Raw genomic sequence first — 21756 nt, 5'->3', positions numbered from 1 at the left:
CTTTTGCAAATGGGAAACCGGACAAAATGAGAGGTAAAGGTATCTGCCTGTGCTCTCAAAACAACACAGAAACAAGTTTACAGCTCTGCTTCCAATTTACTAGAGCACAATAATATGGCAATAATTTAATACTGCCAACACAATCCTTGTGTTCTTATCATGTGCTTTTTATTGAGACAGCAAATAAGCTGGAACATGCTGTACTTAGAGCAGGCAGAGCATGCTGTTAAACCCCACCTTACACACTGTATTTAATGAATATAATCAAATGAAGTCTGTGGCTAATTGTATTTTGTAGGGTTGTCCTTGTCTAATGCTGATGAAAGGAATTTGTCATGGGCACTGGGGAAAAACTTCTCAAATGGGAATCTCATAAACAGCATTTCTTGCAACTTCAATTTAATTGAGTTTTGTTTTGCTTTATAATTAAAATCCTATGCAGCAAATTGATACTGACCCCCCTGTGTCAACTTTCCTGAGGTATCTCAGGGTAAAATACTTTCTATCCCCCAGTCACTCAAACCTTGATTTAATGTTTGCTTATTTCTGACTTAATCTGCCAACCTAACTAGCTCTTTTGTCCAGCCCCTCCTTACTGCACTGCATGGGTTATACCCACGTGATGTAGGGTAAGTCTTCCAAGTCCAGCTCCCTTGTACCTCCTCCTTGCACTGGAATTTCACTTCAGCTTATTTAATAAATAGCTGACAGTGCCATGGATGCCAACAGATCACATTCTGACTCACTCCTCCAAGGATTTTTTATTAACCATCACGTCTTCATTAATCATCATTAACCCTGCAGTGCTCTGGGGTCCTCAGCAAAGAGTCAGAGCTGCCTGTGCTAAACGAAGGCATATCAGAGCCTCACAGTGTTGTGCTTGGGCATGTTCTTCACTCATCCTCTCTTTCAACGTCTGGCCTCAGTCTCTGTGTAGTCCCTGATTAGTGACTGCAAATAGAAGTAATCCCCGCTCATAGTCTGTAGCATTAAACAAACAAAAAACATGGGAGGGAAAACAAAGGCAAAAAGACATTTGCTTAAAGCAAGGAAGGGAGGCCCAGCCCTTCTGTGTTACAGGTAATTTAATTTTCAGACCTTAAGAGCCCAGAGTTTGACTGAACACATTTAGACCTTCAGTGCAAGACCTGCACCTCCAGCTTACGCTGGCTCTGCAGCCAGAGCCCTGTATGCAAGCAGAGCACAAGAGATGCAGCTGGCAGCCTGAGCTCCTCCCTGGGCACTCTGTGTAAAATGCACCACAAAATAAATATAAAGCAGTCAGTGTTGGGTGGAAGAACAGGCTGGGTATCTTTACTTGGCATATGCTTTTTCCAGCAAGGATGGCCAAAACTCATTTGATGTTCGAGGATGTACAGACAGGTATCTCCCATTTAGCACAGGCAGTCGGTCATCTATCACTACATCCACCCACTCTCCAAAATGCCAGAACTGCAAAAGAGAGAGAGAGAGAGAGAGAAGAAACAGAATAACGAACCTCTTTTAAGAGCAAATATTCACGTCAAGCAACAGCATTCTGAAATAGCCCAGGAAGGAATCTAAAGCATAAATATGTGCAAGCTCTTTTCTGAGCTGCTTCAGCCTAATGTCCTACATTGCTAAACAAGCTACCAGGTGGCTGGATTTTTCAGTGGCACAGAAAGGCATTTGGAAATATAAGCAGTTCTGCAATCAATGGGGGGAAATATATGACATGAGAAACTAATGCTAATGTTATTGTGCAAGAGCAAGCCTTCAGGATGATAAGAAATAATCATGCCGACAATCCAGCAAGCCTCATTCCTCAGATGTGCTCAGATTTTTCCCTGCATCACATCTTTCGGATAGAAAGACCCTGCCACAATCCAGTCTCTAGATTTTATTTTTCTGTTTTTCAGATAAGACTCTGACATGCACTGTAGTAGACAGGGACAGTGTAGTGACTAAAGACTGTTTTGAGGTGATATCTGTCTTCTTGGTGGATAAGGTTGCAGGTAGTCTCTCCAGCATGTGGACAGAGCAAGCGTTTCTCCTGCTGATACAGCTAACGCAACCTTTCAAGAAAGAAGACGGAAGGAAATCTATGGGGATGAACTAAAGGAGCCATTTCCACAGTCATTAGCAGATTAATGTAGCTTAGCATGATTTGCAATCATAAGAGGCCAAGCTTTTATTTGCAGTAATGCTAAGGACTCTAGTGGAATTATGCCAGCAATAGATTTAGCCTAGCTTGATTTTATTTCATGGTTTTGGTCAATGAAAAGCCCCAAAATAAGCTGTTCTGTTAGAAAAGCACAAGACATGATTGCTAGGAACAGCAGAGCAGCTTCCAGCTTGCTCAAGGGAAAGCAGGTTTGATTATCCTAGTCTTTCTGGCTCATCCTGACCTCTTGCTTTCTGGCTTGGTGACGAGAGGAGGCAGGAAGAGCTGGGCTCCAAACCTAGATACAGGATGGGCCTGAATTCTTCCTGGATTGGAGTTGGAGGAAAATCCTCTTGCCAGCTCGCCTCTACTCCTGGTCACCAGTCAACACCTGGTAGGAGGTCTGTATGGAGAAAAGGTGTGACATCCAGCCACACCTTCACACGGCGCTTCAAGTGCAAACATAATGGGCAAACACCCCTGCAGAGAATAATGAGCCGGCTCTAGGGATTAACGCAGACTGAATTTCCCGAGTGATGTTTTTCTAAAAGACAAATTCCTTGACGTCTTCAGCATGGATTCCAAGTTTGGAAGCCTTCTCACAGTGGCATTGTGGATTTGTTTGTCTCTTTGTTTTGGATGAATAAACAGAGTTGCATTACCCTACCTGCCAAAAGCCTTCAGGTCATGGTCTCATCTGAGTTTGCAGGGTCAGAGGAGGCCAGGAAGTGAATGAGAAACCTCATGGAAAGCCTATGACGGCTCTGGAACTGTGAGTGTAATAGAGGAAGAACCATTCTACAAATGGCTCTTCCTGTGTACAAGATCTCTGCTTTCATTCTTCCAGGGCTCCAGGTAATGCAGCAAGAAACATGACAGCAGCTCAAAAAAAGAAGCTCTATTTAGGCAGGCTACAAAGAGGGAAGTTCTTCCCCTCCACCTATACAGCCCTTTAAATCAGTGCCTTATTTTTGTGGTCTTAGAAGAAGAAGAAAAAGAAATGGAGAGGTGCAAGATGACAACACAGTAGGCAAATGTTTTGTTGCTATTTTGTCTCCTTCTCCCTCCCTTGACAGGGGTCTTAAAGAAATTCAGTTCCAAAATCAAGCACAGTGAAAAACCCATGCCATGACTCTCTTCTGCAGAGGAAAATTGGCAGCACGGTGTTGGGAGGTGCCTTTTGGACAAGCCCTGAAGGTCTTGACCACTTGTGGACTTTAAAGTTTTCCTCCATTTCGTTCTGGGAGCAGGGACATCTAGGCTAGAGGCAGGTCAATCCTGCTGGAGCAGATGCACTCGGCTGTAATTCTCTGCTGTTCCTGAGGGATATTTGTGTTAACTTTTGAGGTCGAGCTGCTACTGTACACTGTCACAATGTCTGGCACTTTCCTTCTTGGAGACATCAGGGTTCTGTGCTAGATAAAGTGATTCCTGAACAAACACAGGAGTGAATTAATTCCTGGTGAAAAAATGTCATTGTAGTTATTCCCCAGACAAAAATGTCACTGTCTTAAATACCACTGAACTGCTTAACACACTTGCATCTGAATAGTCAGCGTTACATAGGAAGCCTAGAGCAGTTCCTCATGTTGTTGAGAGACAATATGCTTCAGATACAAAAAGGTGAGAAAAAATTGTAAGCTGAAATTTTGATATTAGCATATGATGTGCCTTGTTTGTGATCCTTCACTGAACTGAGGACTGGCAGCTTAGCCTGTGGATGGCAGTAAAATATCTTTGATGGAATAATTGAAAGGCATTTCCAAGAAGGCATTTCCATTCAGAGTAGCTTTCTCCCGGGTTTATTGCTTGAAGAAAGCTAGAAACAGTTGCATTGATTTGCAGATGAGATGACAGGGAAAACATTTTCAAATACTGTAAGGTATTTATGCTGCTTAAGATTTAAGAATTGTTCCTACCTTTTCAAAGCCCTCATCAAAGAAAATCTAGCTTGCATCTTTTGAACGTGTTTTAAGCAGGCCTGGCATGTCCCTTCAGCAGGTTTATCTCACACAATGCACCTCTGCATGCTGGAAATGTGCCAAGCCAGAAACATCTGGTATTCCAAGGAGCAAAGGAGCACAGGAATATTTAGACTGACTGCGAGATAATCCTCCTGGTCTGCTCTAGGGGGTCGAAGAAGTGTCACTGCTAGAGCTCTTTGCTTAGTGCCAAACTGCATACAACAAAACAGATTGGTGGGAAAAAAAAAAAAAAAGGATGATGAATGGCCAAGTGATTCTGTCTCCAATTTAGTTTCTGGGAATTAATGACACTGCATGTTCCTCTAACCTCATGTGAAATTTGGTTCTCTTGGATACAAGTGAGCAGGGTCTGTCAGTTAGTACCCCAGTCACCCGCCCGGGTGATTCAGAGAATTTCAAGAACTGTTCAAAAGTGAGATTTACTAAGGAAATCATACCTATTTTTAAAGTGTCAAAAGTCAATTCCTCTGATCTGTCTCAAAGGACTTGTAATTTCAAGTTCGTTCAAGTTCGTCCAGCTGGAAGTGGTAGGTGAAGCATATGGAGAAATAGAAAATGAGTCCAAATAGGTAAAGAACTCAGATGCAAATAGCCCAAATTAAATCAGGTGCCGGAAAGCCATCTAAAATGCATATGGGCACAAATCCATCTGAATAGCAAGCATCTGTACATAACTCATAGGCTTTGAATTCCCTGAAGTTTGCCTATACCTGGAGCACAGGGGCCATTATCAAATTTGGGGTTCACAAAATTCTGACCTGGGAGTCAGCACTGAAGAAACAAAACACTGAAAGTACATTTGAGGCTGCAGTTTGGACCCTCTGTATAATACATCCAATCAAGTCAGAGAAGTCGCAGTACATACATACCCGGAAATGAAAAATCCCAGCATAATCATTCTGGAATCCTTGGTCCCTTGGTAAAACGTTGTCCAATTGCTTCTGCAGCGTCAGGGAGCCCAGGGCAGCCAGCATCCAGCAGTCACCTCAAAGGAGAGGAAAATCAACTACATTCGGACAGTTATTGGCTATCCCATTGTCTTGGTCCACAAATGGTTCTTTAGGAGACAGGGTTTCAACATCTAAGACATCTAAGAATCAGCTTGTTAAAAGAAACTGGCTTTTGTCTGTCATCAGTTCCCTCCCACTGAAAAACTGAGCCACCACCCAGCATTCAGCAGCAATGTCCGCTGAGAACTGTGTTGCCACACAGTCATCCATTTCTGCCTTCATGCTCCTCCAAGCCTATGCTGAGACCATCAGGTCCAAAAAGAGGTTTCACAAACCTCTCACTGGGGTGAGAAACAGAGACAGTGAACTGCCGGAGCAGAGCGACTCCCTTCCTTATGAGAACCAGTAGAGGAAGCAGACAGATATTGGGCATAAGTATCACAGAAAATGGATAATAATATCCATAAAAGTGAAGAGTTTTGCAAGAAAAACCTGACAGTGATCAAACAGAAACAATTGGATGAAAAGATAAAATTCAATCCTGCACATATTGGATTTGTGCCTGCTTAACCCAGAACTGCATTTGACCCTTCTCCCCAGTCTTAGCTGCGCCTCCATTTTTATGCTTATTTTTATACACAGAGAGGGAATGTGAAATATAACTAAAGCAACAGAGATTACAGCTGCAGAATTTGGGAATCTTGTTAAACACCTGGAATTAATTCTGTATGGACTTGTTAGATCTGGAGTGACCTGAACTAATTACTGCAGCCATCACTGTCCACAACTTTCCACTCAGGACATAGCAAAGCAACCACAGGTCACTGTTCTATGCTGATTTCTAAAACACGAATACGGCCATACCTATTTCTCCTTGCATAATATCAAATCTGCTAGCTCCATCCACGATCAAATGGGGATTTCCCTGAAGCTCCTGAAAGAAAGAAAATGCAAAGAGTATCGTGATCGCCCAGCCCTTATAAGCAACATGTTCCTGCCCTTGCAGGTTGCTTGTCACACAGATAAGCCCCTGGCATGGTAGTTTTGCAAATCCTGATGGAAATGCTGCAAAAAGTCATAAACTCTGTTCCATGTGGTCACCCAGCCACTGTCAGTTAGGAATCTCAGAAGAATTTAGTAAGACACCCGATAGTGGTGTTACTATCACCTTTTAACCCTATCTCCCCAGAGGAAAACAATTTCTCTTGAGCTCGGATACTTTGGTGCCTCGAACAAAGAAGTAGAGGAGATACTCAGGCATCTCTTCCCTAGTCTGTTCAGGTGTTGCCAAGGATGGTAAGTTGTGGCTCGGCCCTCACCGGGTTTCCATTTGCCTTTCTCTAATGCTACTGACATCTTTGAGCAGGGGCTCTGAGCAAGGCTGCCAAAACTTGCAGTTTCTGGGAGTCAGGAAGGCAGAGACACAGAGACCTTTCCACAGAAAGTGGAGCAGGGTTTGTGTTTCTGCTTCACATTGGCCTTGTGAATTGTTTGCTCTGAGTCTTTTGTGTTTCACGTACAGATAAAACAGATCTGCCTGGGCTGCTTTTCATCAGATTTGATGAATGAACTGTAGAAAGAGGGCTTAATCTCTGGCCACAAAATGCCACAGCCCTAGCTAACTTTTTATTTTTAATTCCGGGAGTATTTTCCTTGTATTCAGAGAGTCTTACTTGGGCGGTATAGTAGGAAACACGTCATTGCTTGGTCTTGCACATAGAAATTCAAACCATTTTCACTGCATTAGCTATTGGCCTGGGTTATCCAAGTGCTCAGGCAGGAAGGGCCTGAGCATCCCCTGGGAGTAATTCTTTGCACACTTCTCCATGGCTAAGGATCTGCTCTTTCTAAAGAGCAACCAGCCCTAAATAGAAAAGCCATTGAGCACCTAAGGAAATGAAGAGATAAGAGAAAGAAAAGACACCTGAATAAGAAAATAATACAGCAACCCTTCCTTAAGTAGCTCCTGGCACTTCTCCTCCCCAGCTGATTTGATATGCTGCACAAACATTAGACTGGCTCAAACATGTGACTCAACAGTTGCATGAGCTCAAAATAAGTAAATGCTGTCAGTTTTCTAAAATGGCTTCCCAGTGATCAAAGCCCTCTGAAGAAGCTCCTCCAGCAGGAGAAGGTGAGATGCAAGGCAGCCATCCCAAGCTGGCGCATGATCATGCTCCTTCAGCCAAGATGATGCCAGCGAGGCGCAGCCCGGGCAAGCATCCTCCTTGGCAGAAAGTCTGCACGTGGCTTTCACAATGCTGTGCACATGTACCACGGTACGGCAGGGACTTGCAGTGAAGGATATTGCTCACGTAGGGTGGGAGCAAACCCGAGAGGTGGTGATCACCAGCGATAGTGTTTGGTCACTATACGGTGGCATACACAAGGTACAGTCCCAATGTCACTTGAAACAAGAGTTTCTGGCTGAAATGGCAGCAGCTTTCACTGCTGGCATTGTCAGAAATGGCAGCGCAGAGGCAGCAGGGACAGTACAATTTGTGTCTCTGCACTAATGTTCTGTGGGCTCAAGGGAGACAGGAAACATCGCCTTGCTTCGAAAGGATGGACTGTGTAGGGCGAAGACTTCTTTAGTGGAGCTAGTGGGGAGCAATTGGGTCTGAGCCAAGGAAGGACAAGGGACAAAGAGAAGCAGAATCAAACGTAGGAGGGGCAGTAAGGCAGGAGGGGAAAATTATGAGACTAAATACTCCAAACTTTTATTTGGAGTTGGAAAAAAAGAGGGAGCTCAAAGAGAAAGGTAATCTTTTCTCAGAATATTTACGAGGCCAGTGAATAAAACACTAATATGGGTCATAAGTCCCTGCTCTACCCAAACTCATTCCCCACAGGACTAACCTATCAGCACTCACTTTCCTCAGTCCCGTGAAAATGTCATTATGTATTCAAAATAAAAGAGAAAATGTTTGACACAAATCAGACCATTCTCTAGTGAATGGTCTTACCATAGAAGCATTACTTATCCAAAGGTCAGGATGGAGGATTAATTTGAGAGGTGGAAGGAAAGAGCCCCATATGTACACTTTGCTCTCCCATTTTCTTTTTATAATTGCTCGACTTCTTTAGCGAAAGGGCTTAGCAAACACTCAGAAGTTTGGAGTGAGCAGTGTAGATGTAGGTCTCTTGCAGATAAATGCAAAGGACTTGGTGGAAGACCTCCGTGGAAAATCAGAAGGCCGGGATACGATTTCATGGACAGTATAAACTAGTCTGACTGCAAGTTCCTACTCAATAGGGTGGTCTGCCCTCAGCTTCCTTCCCACCAATTTCCTCACTGATTCTGGTGCCAGCACAAGGATCGGGAGGCAGAAGAGGACTCGTTGCTAGTGCCCTACCAGCTCAGTGCAGTTACATTCCCACCAGCTCCTGCCATAACTCCACATCTTTCCCTTTGACTTTGCTTGCATTACTGCCTCAGACTCCCCCACCACCTTGACAGCCACGAGCCGCACAGCTACCCGTTCAGTGACACGCCAATTGAAACAACAAAACACTTGCTGCCAAGAAGAGAAGCCCAATTCTCTCCTCAGCAGGACAAACCTTAATTCAGAGTGACTGCATTAAGAAGCACATGTGATGCTGCAGTTCCCAGGACTAAAGGTGCTATCTGGCAGTAAATCGAGAAACCATTGGGCATGCCAATGATGTTGGACCTCCAATAGCAACAGGAAACCTCCTCGGAATAACTGACACAAAAACAGGCTTCTCTGAGCAATAAGGGACACAGAGCAGAGAAGCAGCCACATGGAGTCAGACCAATATCTAGCTGTTTCCGTAGCTGTTACCTCATCTCCAACAGCAAGGCAAGGGTGCAGGAGACAGGGCAAGCAGGAGCTAGCACCTCCTCCCACACCTCCTCCCACCTACCCTCCCTTGGTGGCTACAGGACTGAACAGGCTGGAGGCTTTTTCTGCATCTTTTTGGTGTTTAATAGACATTGAGGGAATCTCTCCCTTGGCTCTGCCTAATCATCTTATTTTTTACTCATATACTGCTTTTCTTTGACATTTCATTAGAGGGGAAAAAAAAAACAAGCGGAGCTTGAGAGGTTTCCTTGCACCACCAGGACTCAATTTCCTGCTTCATGGCAGAATAACTAGCTGGGTTGCTCACGAGTGTGTGCTCACGAGTCTGAGTCTGACAGAAAAGTTTTGCTGGAAAAGGAACTGCTTTCCAAAAAACCATCAGAAGAACAGAAAGCCAGCTCAGATTGCACTGGCAATCCCTGCTTTATTTCATATGGTTCAGCACTAAAATACAATGAAAATTGCGTCAAAAAGAGTAAATATGGGGCTGCCTTGAGCCTGCCAGAGACTGCCTCTTTAGAAGCTTTGCAATCTATGCTTGTGTTGGCAGCGGAACTGCACTCACAAATCATATCCCTCTATCACAAGCAGAGAAGTCAATAAAAGGCATAACTAACAACACAATGTCAACGGCAGGATTGCTTCAGTTTTGCTGGGCTTCAAGTCAGGGTGGTCTTTTTAGTCTTTCACTCTCGACCATTTTCATTTTCTCTTCCCCATTTTCTTGGTCAGGTTAGTTTGGTGCAGGGAAGACTACTATGCAGCCAAGCAGCAGCCACGCTACCTAGCACACAAGTCCTGCTCACCTTGCTTCTTGGAGGAACCAAGGCAAAGGCTCAGCATGAATTTACTGTGCTCCCAGGTCAGACCAATTGGTATTAGTTGAAGTTTCCAGAGTGGCATGGTGCTACCAGCCATTTCCCAAGTCCAAGCATTGCTGTATAATCCTGCTATCTGACTGGTCAGCCAGGGAAATGGGAAAAGTGCTGGTCAGGAGGAGATCACAAGTGCTACTTCCCCCCTCAAATGGCGATGTGCACAGTCCTCCCCATCAGGAGCCCTTTCCAAAACAGAGCTTGGAGACATTATGTAGATCAACCCTCCTAAGGCTGCAGCCAACATATGGAGGCAGATGTAATAAACAGCGATGCACTGCAGCTTCCTCGGCCCAGAGATATTAGTGCTGAAGTTGAGCTCAGACTCAATCAGCTGAGTAGGCAAAGGTGGGTGCAACAGATGGCTGGAGACGCCACTTCCATTCAATTACACTGGTTGCGTATGCACACACACACACAATAAGGTGAATTGCTTTTGATTTTTGTCAAGGAAAAATAGCAAACAGAATCCAAGGGCCTCTGTACCCTTGTGGTCACTATGAAATACTAAAGCTGTGAGCTGTCACCACTAAGAGCTGGAAAGTGGCTTTGCCTCATATCAGGAAATGGCCCCGCAGAGCAACAGAACTGCAAGCAGTGCCGGGCAGCACTGTTCATCATCGCTGCCCATTTCCTGAAGCTGGTTTAAAGTTGGTCATGTGACAATGCACATTTATTTTTCAAAGATTTTTCCCCTGCACTATTAGAGCCAACTTTTAAGATTAACTTTAAACCGTAATCTGCTGTCTTTCCTGAACAAAAGTTGTCCTTTTCCATGCCAGACGCACTGGTCTGGAAAGAAGGTGAAACTTGCATTGGGAAGGGGCAGAGGAAGAGAGGAAAAAAAACACGAGCAACTACACACCCTGCTTCCCTTCCTACCTGTTCCACTCAAGAGCTGCATATCCCCTAGAAACACCATTGGCAATTTTACCCTTGGCCCATATTTGCCTTTTAAGCCATAGGCTCCACAGACCAAGAACTATCCTGCTTTACTGAAGTGTGCAATGGACACTGGATCTAGCACAGTGGGCATGGGAGAGCTACCTCTGTCCTAAAGCCAAGGCATCACTGTATAATGATGAGCTCTCTCCACACAAAAACACAGAGCTGGAAACATAACTAGTATTGCAAGGTCAAACATTCAGAAGATAACACCACCGCCACGATTCCTGTTGTCTGGACTGTGATAATTCTGTTTCTTTCTACATCTGTATGATACTGTGCTTTGTGATTAGAACAGAGTGAAACAGCCAAAACATTCATTGATAAAAAAAATGGAGATTCAGCACCACCAAAGTTTTGTGACTTCCTCTATCCCATTCCTTTTCTTGCACAAAGGAAAAGCAAGAAGTAAGGAAAGGAGACATTCTTCCTAGTTTTTAAAGTCTGACACAACTTTTCAAGTAGAATTTCCCTCTGACTAACCTTTAAAAAAGGCTGGCGATAGAAAACACTTTCATTTAGCCTAAAATAGTACTTCTCTTCCATTTTTCAAAGTTATGGGTGAGCAAAAAAGCTAGCTAATTGCAGAGCTCTTACGATATAATCTCTAATTGCAGGATCACATACTGTTTTTTTTCAGCCAAGCTCCTGCCACATTTGGTATTTTCAGGCCTACTTCTAATGCCTCAAGTACTACATGCACTCAGTACTCAGTGACAAACTGCACATGCATTTCAATGGACACCAAGCAAGGGTAGAAAACATGGACTGTCTCAGTTCATCCCTAATGGGAAACAACTGCACAATATTAGGGAGTTAAGAAGAGTAGCATTTAAAATCTTATCTTGGTACTCCCGATCTGCTTCCCCTTCCAGGGACTTCCATGTCAGATGAGCTCCCATTGCAAGTCAAAACAAGTTGTTTCTAATTGTCACCGCTGAGTGCTGCTGTCTGAAAATCAAGCTGTTTTCTTTCTGCTTCAAACTCTGAATGTAACTGGCAATTCTCTTGACAATGTACAAGGTAAAACTGCAACAGCATGTTGCTCAACTGCTATATTGGATCTGAAGTAATGGTAGCAGTTCCAATTGCAATCTGCCACTTGATAACTAGATGCTATATGATTCAGAAGGCAGCGTCTCAAAGAGATTAATAGGATCAAGTTGCCATTTTTTTGTCACAGATACATTTCCAGTCAATTTTTTTAATGTCAGAGGGAGCTATTGGTGGTGGGTGAGAAAAGTAGGGATATAGGTTAAATTGGTCACACTCTGTAGGCTGGATGCAACTTCGCTCACTTTCTGGGAGATATATTCTGGTACAAAATGGTTTTCCCTAGGGAAATTACAGGTGTCTTTTAACCTAGCTAGACAAACCCCTCAAAAATAGGTCATTAGGACAATCTTGCAACCAACATGGCAGCAGAGTGCAGCTGGATTTGTTCCTAGTGACGCCGATTCTGCAGGACAAATCCAGAGGTGGTAAACATCTGAGACGACTTTGCAGCTACCGAGGCTCTTTCACACTTCTGTGAGATGCACTCAGATGGATACAAGGGAAACTACGTGTCATGCACGACCTACAAGACCTGCAGCCATGGGTAAAGCCACATGAGTTGCAGTAGTGGAAGATTCAAACCTGCACATTTACCAAATGCAAGAAGGAAAACCTGAGGGTACTTTATTTAGTTCACCGCCTACTTCAGGAAAACTTAAATGGAGAAATGTGTTCATTTTCAGAATGGGAGAGAAATAGGGAACTAATTTGATAGGGCAGTTTGTGAGCCTCAGGACTTGGGGAGAAAAAACTTGGAATAAATAGGCTCTGCAAAGGCCCATAATTCAGCTAGCTCCAGCTCAAGAGATCAGAGCATGCGGTGAACACTGGCCTTCTCCCATGGGCTGCTTGCAAATCTCCCTGCCTAAGGAGGCATTTTGCAGCACCACCTTCCCTTCTGAGCTGACTTGCAAAGGAAAATCCATATAGAGCTTTTCCACCCCGCATGTGCCTCTCCAATGAGGATCCCTCCTTGCAGCTTCATACTCCCAGGTGCTTGAGCTCTACTTTTAGCCCGCTTTTAACCCAGGCCTCATCCTCAAAGCCAAAGCATTTACACCCTGGAAGCCATCGGTCCCCCTTCAGAGGCAGTGTTTGGAAACACTGCAGCTGGGTACTTACAGTTGGCCTCTTCCACTGAATAAGCCACAGCTTGCTCTCTGGGAGCAGGTTGGGCCCGATGGAGCTGACATGAGCTGGGAAGGTGTCATCTTCAAAGAGGAGGCCTTGGCTCAGGCATGAGGCTCGCAGGCGGCTGAAGTCCTGATTATTAAATTTCTTCAGGCTCTGGAGGTTCCCAGCCGTCCCTGTTGTTTCCCAGTCTTGCCCCAGCCTCCTGGAAGAGTGGGGAGAGAGCATCGTGCCCCTTCCCTGTGAAGGAGAGAACACGGGGACTGTCATTAATCACTAGCTCTGCAGCAGCTCCCCAGGGGTGTGGACACCCCTGGGCAGTTCAGCAGTGGCTGCATGCAAGGCAGAGGCCAGTCACAGTGACAAAATTCTTATTAGCTGAAAACATCTGGGGAAAACGGAGCAGTCAAATCCCAACTGGTTTATCTTAAACCAGTGCTGTCACTGCTATAGATTCAATTTTGTGCCTTCCCTGAGGACAGAGAAGAGAGTTATTAATGCAACACTGTGCTGCTGTTGAAGGACATGGTCAGCGAGCAGCGGCTGTGGGATGGAGCCTGAAGAACATGCACCAGCATCCCGGACCCAGATTTGTGCATGGGCTCTTACCAGCATCCACAGACTTGGACCAGACCCACTAGGAGCTATAGTGCCGCAATGGGACTGAGCTGCAATACTCAGACTTGCCTCTGGCACACTGGTTGCCGATGTGAGTATGCCCAGGGTCTGGGATTCTGGACTCAGTAGTTCCTGCTGGGGATAGTGTTTAAACAGATCCAAACTATAGATTCATATCTAAACTAGGAAGCCTGGTAGCTGTAGGAGGATGTTGGATCCCACCTTTGTTGGATATATTTGTGTAAAGCCAAGAGGTGACTCTCAGGAAAAATGAACGTTTTGCACACACACCCCCAGGAAAACTCCCCATGCACTTGGGGGAGTACTAATGCATGCACCTGGCTTCTAGCTTCCCCTTAAACTGCACCTTATCAGCCAGCAGTGGAGAATCAACTGCATGGCTTGGCCAAACCATTCCTACAATTAGTTATCTTCACTGTGCTAATTTGTATAGACAGAACTTACTCGGTTTCAGCTGCACGCCATTGGAAAACTTCTTTTCTTTAGTACATGGGTGAGTTCTTTACTACCAAGCAAACTTATCTCTGTATCTGGCATATTCCTAGTGCTGTATAAAGAGACATGACGATTCTGGTAAGAGCTACGTGTCTGATTTCTGCTGTGAACCTTTCACACACATGCAAAAAACACAGGCTGGCCTCGCTGACGCTGCAATACACTCCCCACTTTTTACTTAGAGCCATCGCCTTTCCTGGTGCTTGAAGTAACTTGGCCTTTTGGCGCCCTCCTCTAAGGATCTGTAGCAACAGCCTAGAAAGAGAAGGACTTTTGTGTCTTACCGTTTTAATTAAAAGCCCCACGAAAAAATCAGGAGTCACCTCGGCCAACAAGAAGACAGAGCATTTCCTTCAGGCTTGCATTTTTTAATACAATGGAATTAAATCTTACGTAATGTACCATAACACGACAAGGGAATGGTTTCTTCTTAACAAATACTCATTTGAAACTGTGCCCAGGCCCCATGCATGCTAAGATCTATTTCCTGCAACAGTGTTCCAGCAAAACTGATTACTAATTCCACAACTCAAATTAAAACTAACAGAGCTTGAAGGCTGGGGCTGACACACGTTCCTTCTCTTCTGACAGAGAACAAGAATTTTTAGCATGTGTGTGTGTGTATTTAATTATGTTGTTTAACATATCCGGAATAATTTAGCAACCAGAGTGAAGGAAATAATACACTTAAGCATTTTCCCTTCAAGAATAACTTCATCGGCATTGTAGGCGCTGTGTCTGAGCACGCACGTGCACGGATGCACAAGCCCCATGTGTCTGTAGGCACCGAGGACCACGCATCCGCTTCGTTCCCACACTCAGTGCTGGACCACAGAGCCTGAACCTTCCAGAGCAGCATTCTGAATTCCAGCCACGGTCCTCTTCTGATTTGCTCTGATACATGCATTGACAACAGCCTGAACCTTCTAGAGCGGCATCCTGAACTCCGGCCACGGTCCTCTTCTGATTTGCTCTGATAGATGCATCAACAACAGCAAAGGTCAACATCTTGCAAGGCAGAATGTGGCCTGCCCAGTTCAGGAGCATCTTACAGTACTGAACTCTGTCCCTTGAGGCACTCTATGCCTCAACTTTGTAACAAATCAGGTCTCTGAGGTACCATCCTTAGGCTGTCCCCTGCCACAGGATTTGGGGAAGGGAAGGGGATTTTGAACACCTCAAAAAGTTAATTCAGGCCAATTGTGGAACACTGACAAAGGCAAGGAGAGTGAGGCCCTTCTAGGGAAAGAAATTATTATTCAGGAGGGGTTAAAGGCACATTCACTTAACACTGGGAGCTTTTCCAAGATAGTTACTTATCTGAAATGCATACATAAATCATGTCCAAGTTTACATCTACTTCCCTTTTCTGTTTTTCGGTTCCTCTCTTCCTCCTCAGCAGACGGCATGTTGGCAGTCACCGAGGGAGGGTCAAATGAGCAAGGGCCAATGAAAAAAACACTGGGAGAAGCTGAAAAAGAGGCCAGGTGGGACACCTGGACAGGACAGGCAGGAAGACTGAATGTCTCAAGATATGGGAGCCAGAAGGTTGGTGACTACTGCAAGGAACCCAAGGAACCCACTATTTTCTGCAGTCATAAACATCTTAAACCCCATGGTGAAGGATGCTCCTCCTCTCCCTCCAGGGCTCATTCATAAAAGATGTCAAATTACTATTATAGCCAGGCAAATGCTACTGGCAGCTACTCATACGTTGCATAAAGATTTATGTTGGGGAATAGACATAACTTCCTTTAGTGGCATCTTCTGCTATTTTTCACTGAATACTAAGGTGGAAATTAGATAAGTAGAAACACAGACTATTTCATAGTTCAGCTGTCTGCCTTCTTTACCATTCAGACAATTTTTCCAGAACATCTCCATCATGTGTGGGCTCAGCTGCGCTTTAGGAAGAACAGCTGAATTTGCCTCAGACACTATAAAAATACTCCAGAATCACAGTAGCCCTCTTTATTCTCTTCTCTCTCAGACAGTGAAAAAAATCCATGTACATTTAATTTCATCCACATATTCAAGGTGTGCTATAGTAATGCAAGCCTTCTTTCCCTCTACGACTCTGTCATTGAACCTTTTGAGAGCATGGGATGAACTCTGGGGAGCCGGTTTCAGAATAATCTTAACATGAACAAGGCCTGAGCTTGTTAACTCACTGTAGCCAGAAAAAAAAAACAAAGCAAAACAAAACAAAAAACAAGCAAACAAAAAAAAAGAAAGAGAAAGTTGTTTTTCAGCAGTTTTTCCACAGCAACAACGTGCAGCGGAAGCAGTGCAGGAAACAAAGTGGATCTCCTAAAGCCTCTATCTAAAGGATGGATAACAGTATGCCTATATTTCACGAAAGCCTCGAGCACCTCAGAAAATCAAAACCAAAGCCAGTCACTTTGGCAACTCTGCCAGAGACTACCTTTCCAGTGATGTCTAGAAGTATTTCTTTTTGGCTATTGATTAAGACAATTTCCCCTCATTTGCATACATAGCATAGGACAGTTCCAGCTACCTTTTCTTGCCTCATTTAACAGCAGCGCACAGTAACTATACAGTCCTCCTCCTCCTCCAGAATTTCCACTCCCACTTGATCCAATTACCTCTGACAACTCACTGTTTTACTGCAAGGCGCCTCTTAGGAGAGCTAATTCATCTTTTCTTTCCCTCCAAGTAACATTAAGGATGGGGAACTCTAATTTATTCTGTCTCCCCAAGACAAATCCCTCTCAATGCGTCCATAGTGCTTTTCCAGCACTATTACTTGCATTCTCCTGCTTTACCTTGTACTAAATAAAACAGCAAAGTGATGTTTTACCTGCAATGCCTCCGGTGGAACTATCCAGCCAAAACCAGTGGACTGACAGACACGATAGCATTATCCTGTATTCTTTTATAGAGCAGCCTTTGCCCCTCCCTTAATAAACGTAACCAAGTTGAACTCAAGTTCAAGGCCAAAAAACAAACAGTATGACTCTGTCATAGTAGTTTCATGCAGCCACTCCGACATAGGTACATATACACGTATATTTATATACTACTTCAAATAGCCACCCACAACTCTGGCTATCTGCCAAAATGGGCTGGTAATTAGCCTCTCGTAGCTTACTGTGGTCTCAGACTAAGTTGTTCTTATAGGAAAAGAAGGATTCACTCGTAGCTCCTGCACTTTCACCTTATCTGCTCCCCTCTTGGCAAAAATGATTCTGGATCCAGGCACAGGCTGGCAGTACTCACCAAGAAACAAGCTATAAACAAGCTGAGCTGTTTATCACTCTGCAGCAGTACAAGCAGCAGGTACTTTTAGGCCAACACCTGCTGGCATTTACACTGGGCCCTTATGCTAGAGCTTGAATTCTCTATCACTTTACTTGCGTGGGTAGGTAGGACTGGCTGAGGAGGTAAGGATTATCCATATAATTAGGATGTCTAGGAACTGGACCCCAGTTCCTAAAGCCCAAAGCTAAGTATCTAGCAACTGCGTGTGGAGGTGATTTTATTCTGGGGAGGCCAAACTGAGCTAGCGGAAATAGGTGTAGCACATAGCATGGTGTGCAACACATTCTCTGAGGCACATTCCCCAGCAGCATCTCTATGTGAATTCCTATATCTGAAACATATTCCTGGATAAAGGGACCTAGGTGTCCCTGTGGAGAGCAACTTGAGCACAAGCCAGCTATGCACTCTTACAACAGAGAAGGCCATCAGTATCCTGCCCACATGAGCTGAAGCACAATCAGCAGGTTGACACCCGCTGCATCGGATCCAATTTTGGGGTCCCCAGTGAGGCACCTTGAATCTGGAGCAGGTGATGTCAGAGGAGAGGCTGAGAAAGCTGCTCTGTTCAGCTTTGAGAATCGGATCTGACTACAGTCTTCCAGCACCTACAAGGCAGCTATGGAGAAAGTGGAGCCAGTCTCTTCTCAAAGGTGCACAGCAAAAGAGCAAGGGGCAACAGGTACAAGTGGCAGCAAACTAGTTTCCAGGTGGTCAAAGGGGGAAAAAAAATTCTTCAAGGTAGTTCGGTTTTGGAAGGGGGGGGGGGGGGGGCATTTCCATCCTTGGAGATATTCAACTGGACAAAGCCCTGAGCAACTCCACTTAACTCTGTAGTCCTGATTTGAACATGCAAGGGCCTCAATGACCACCTAAGGTCCCTTCTCAGAAATTTAGCTACACGGAAGATAGAACCAGTACTTACTTCTTTCCCCAATAACTGCATCACCTGAATTTAGAAATGTCTTTAGAACAAGACTTCTTACATGGCTACAATTTCTTTGAGGTGCGATGCTCACATTTTCCCTAATGTTAGGGCTGGTTCTCTGGAGTATGTGGAGACGAGAAGATGAAAATTTTCATGAAAAAGACAGTTCAGTTTCTTCATCAATGTTTAATTCAGGTCCATGGGACTCCAAGCTGAATCTTTAGAAGTTGTTCATGGTGTCTTGTCTGCCCATATTTTAGGGTTCTTGCTTCCACAAGAAAACTCAGCATTTAGCAGACTGCAGCTGCATAAAGTAGAGCAAAACCTGCCCCAGAGAACAAAACAGGTGCAGTTTTCCTTTAAGAACTATATTCCACAGACATTACATAAATAAAAGCTGATTGCACCAGATGCAGGGAGCGAAGATTTCCTTCATTGCAGGAGAGGAGCTCTGGGGTTATAAACGCCAGTGCTGCTCGCTCATCTGACAGCACGCGTGCTGTTAATCGCCTCCTCTCTGGGGAAACGGCAGGTAGATCCCCCTCCAGCTACAGGGATTCATTGTCTGGAACTGATACCTCTGCTTTAAATGCTGGATTAGCATGATTTAAGAAATATTCATTGCGAAGTTGATTAGAAAACACCATCACCAGCCTGGCAGGGGATTTCAGTGATTGCAGCATGACACTGTTTTGTGATTGCCAGCTTTTCTGCAGAAGGCTGTACTAATGTGTCCGTTTTCATGAACGGCTCTGGAGGATGAAACCCAGAAGGCAGAGAGATTTATGGACAGTAATGAGGATTATTTCCTCTCCTAAGTGTCTGTGGAATCCCATAGGAGGGGAGGGATGTTTGGTGCAAAGCCCAGGGCTCTGTGTTGCTGTGACAGGGATGTCTTCTGCTTGGCAGGCTCTGGCAGATGCACCACTGCCCCAACTTGAAGTTTACTTTTGCAGAGCAGAGGCACAGATGTACCTTTGGGGAAACCATGCAACTTAATCCACTTACAAGCAAAAGATGCTGAGAGATCACTGGAAACCCAGAGCTGCTTCTACAGGGTCAGATACCACCACAGGGTGGTTAAACATTTAAGTGGGGTCCTTGGACTGGGGGCCAAAAGTAGCTGTGCAGCAATTCCTCCCATCCAACTCACACTGACACCAAAGGGCAAACATCAAGTGCTGGACGCCTTTTTTTCTGTGAAGTTAGCATGACTTTTCATGTCTTGGCTAGTACCACAGCATTTAATGTATCTGGGGATTTAATCCACCCTTATGTGGCTCCTCTGCAGAATAGAAATAAAAAGCACAAAAACAGAGCCTCTTTTAAAGGAGATTTTAAAGAAAATATATTTATCCTGCTGACGCCCCTCAGCAGTCCCGAGGGCAGGCTGCTGTTGCAGGCTCTGCAAAGCAGCAAGTTTTATGTCATCTTTCCAAGGAGGAAAGGGAATAGTGTAATTTTGCCCAAGTACTTCTGGCAGCTTGAGCATTAAAAAAGGCAGCTCTCCTTACCCCGCCACCAGCGCTTGTGTGCTGAAGTACCGCGATCGGCACCTTTTGCAGGATTTCACACATGTGCTTGCATGTCTTCTTTTCACTGCTTCTGCCCTTGTAATGATCCCCCTCTTTTAGCAGAGATAGTCCTAATGCACAGCATGGTAAAAAAGACAAACAGGCTGGGATTTTCTCCAGGGTAGTGAACACTCCGTTTTTTTTTTTTTTTTTTTTTTTTCCCTCCTTGAGTGTGAAGGAGGGATTTTCCTTCAATAAGCTTGACATTTGCCATAGTCACTGTGACTAGGCATCCCACTGCTTTTGTGGGCTGAGACTAATGGAAGAATTGCTATCAAGCCACATCATTTACTCATTCATAATTTCCTGTATCAGTCAAATGTTATCATTTATTTGCCTCAGTCAAGATTTAGGAAGACTATGAATAATTGTATTCATAGACTAGTACTACCTCCTTTGCTCTGATTTCATGAACTTGTGTTTCTGGAAGGACCTTCCATTCTAAAGCACAGGCTTTTATGAGTGTATAAAGTATCAGGCAGTACCAAAGTCCTAGGTCCATATCTGTTTTTATGCAGCCTTTGTCCAGCAGCTGCCCCTTCGCACAGACTAACCCAAGCCTTCAGCACTCACCCATGTTCACACATGACTCATTTTGCTCATAAATGGAGGACAACTGCTGCTGGAGTGTGGCAGCCACTTCGCAGCGTGCAATGAATCTGCACAGCTAGATCCCATTGTCACTGGAGGCAGAGGGGGTTCAGTATGAAAAAATATATATCTCTTTAGAGCCATATTTTAGGAGAAACATCTACTGGCCTCAGAATGACAGTGTGAATTCTCAAAAACAAAACAAAAAAGCAGGCAGCCACTACTGCCATCTATATTAGCACTAGATTTGGTTAGAAATTTCCCACTGGAATATTTTTGCCTCAGAAAATGTCTATCCATCAAACTCAAAAGCCACTAGCAATAAATTTTCATTATGAGACTCAATATATTTCAACATAATCACTATAGTCCATTTTGATTTTTTTTTTGCTTATGAAAAAACAATTCTGAAAACTCTGTGTGTTATCCAAAAGGTTTAATGTGATGAAATGTAAAAATAATAATAAAAATTAATTTTCAAAAAATGTTATTGCGATAGCTCACTGCATTCAATCCGGCATTATTTTTCAGACCTTGGTTTCATAGGAGAATTGAGACTTTGGTTTCCTCTTGAGTGAGAAAGAGAATATGAAAGTACCTCGTACTGAACTGCCCACAAACGGAAAGCTCGGTTTGACTGTGACAGGTAGCACTGAAACTCTCCATGAAAAATAAAAGCCCATTACATCATCATCAGTAACACCAATTTTGTTTTTTGCTGTTGCCTTTTTTTTTGGGGGGGGGGGAGTAATGAAGCTGTCATGACACTATCCTTGCAAGTATTCCCCAAACCTTGCTGATAAATGTTTAGTAACCAGAGCTATGAAGGAGTACTATGTACCCTTGCCCTTCTCAGCTCGAGGTGTCCCTCCTCTTTCTCTTTGTACGTGGGCATTAAAGTGAAGCGTTGTAGTAGGGACTCCACTCTAGCCAGGCCTCTGTGTAAGGAGGATCAACATGAAGCCATTGCTTTTATCAGTCCATTCATCCTGTTCAGCATTTCTACAATGAGGATCATTACCATATCTGAAGTATTAAATACCTTAAATAGCTAGATAACACATTCACTAGGGCTCAGTGCACATAAAGAGTGCAGGATATCAGTGCAGAACGGTGTATGGTCCCTGGTGAACATTACAGACACTTTTTAATGGACAATTTCAACTCACTCTCTTCCCCAGTTACTTTACACTAGGTAAAGGAAATTCTTCACCAAATACAGGTAACTTAACTAGCCTTACGGTACAGTACATCTCAGCACCTACTTTCTCCCCAAGGGTAGAAGCACAGGAATCAAACTATTAAACCTCTGCAATGGAGCATAGGACATTATATGTA

At 44.2% G+C, this 21756-nt stretch overlaps 1 protein-coding gene across 1 annotated transcript in view; it reads right to left on the bottom strand.

Moving 5' to 3' along the window:
- The window catches only part of CAPN13 (calpain 13), a 41996-nt gene extending 20702 nt beyond the window's left edge, over nt 1-21294 (bottom strand). The window contains exons 1-5 of the mRNA XM_010211440.2: nt 21276-21294; nt 12904-13151; nt 5943-6012; nt 4998-5113; nt 1319-1452 (exon numbers count right to left, since the gene is read on the bottom strand). Coding sequence (XP_010209742.2) covers nt 1319-1452; nt 4998-5113; nt 5943-6012; nt 12904-13140 — 557 coding nt within the window. The 5' untranslated portion in view covers nt 13141-13151; nt 21276-21294. The remainder of the gene's footprint in view (nt 1-1318; nt 1453-4997; nt 5114-5942; nt 6013-12903; nt 13152-21275) is intronic.
- Nucleotides 21295-21756: the final 462 nt, after the last annotated feature.

The sequence above is a fragment of the Tinamus guttatus genome, unplaced genomic scaffold (genome assembly GCF_059628265.1).
Source record: "Tinamus guttatus ecotype Peru unplaced genomic scaffold, ASM5962826v1 Tinamus_guttatus_pri_ptg000090l, whole genome shotgun sequence".
Lineage (NCBI taxonomy): Eukaryota > Metazoa > Chordata > Aves > Tinamiformes > Tinamidae > Tinamus > Tinamus guttatus.
Note: the sequence above shows the minus strand (reverse complement) of the source record. Positions and strands in the feature narration are given on the sequence as shown.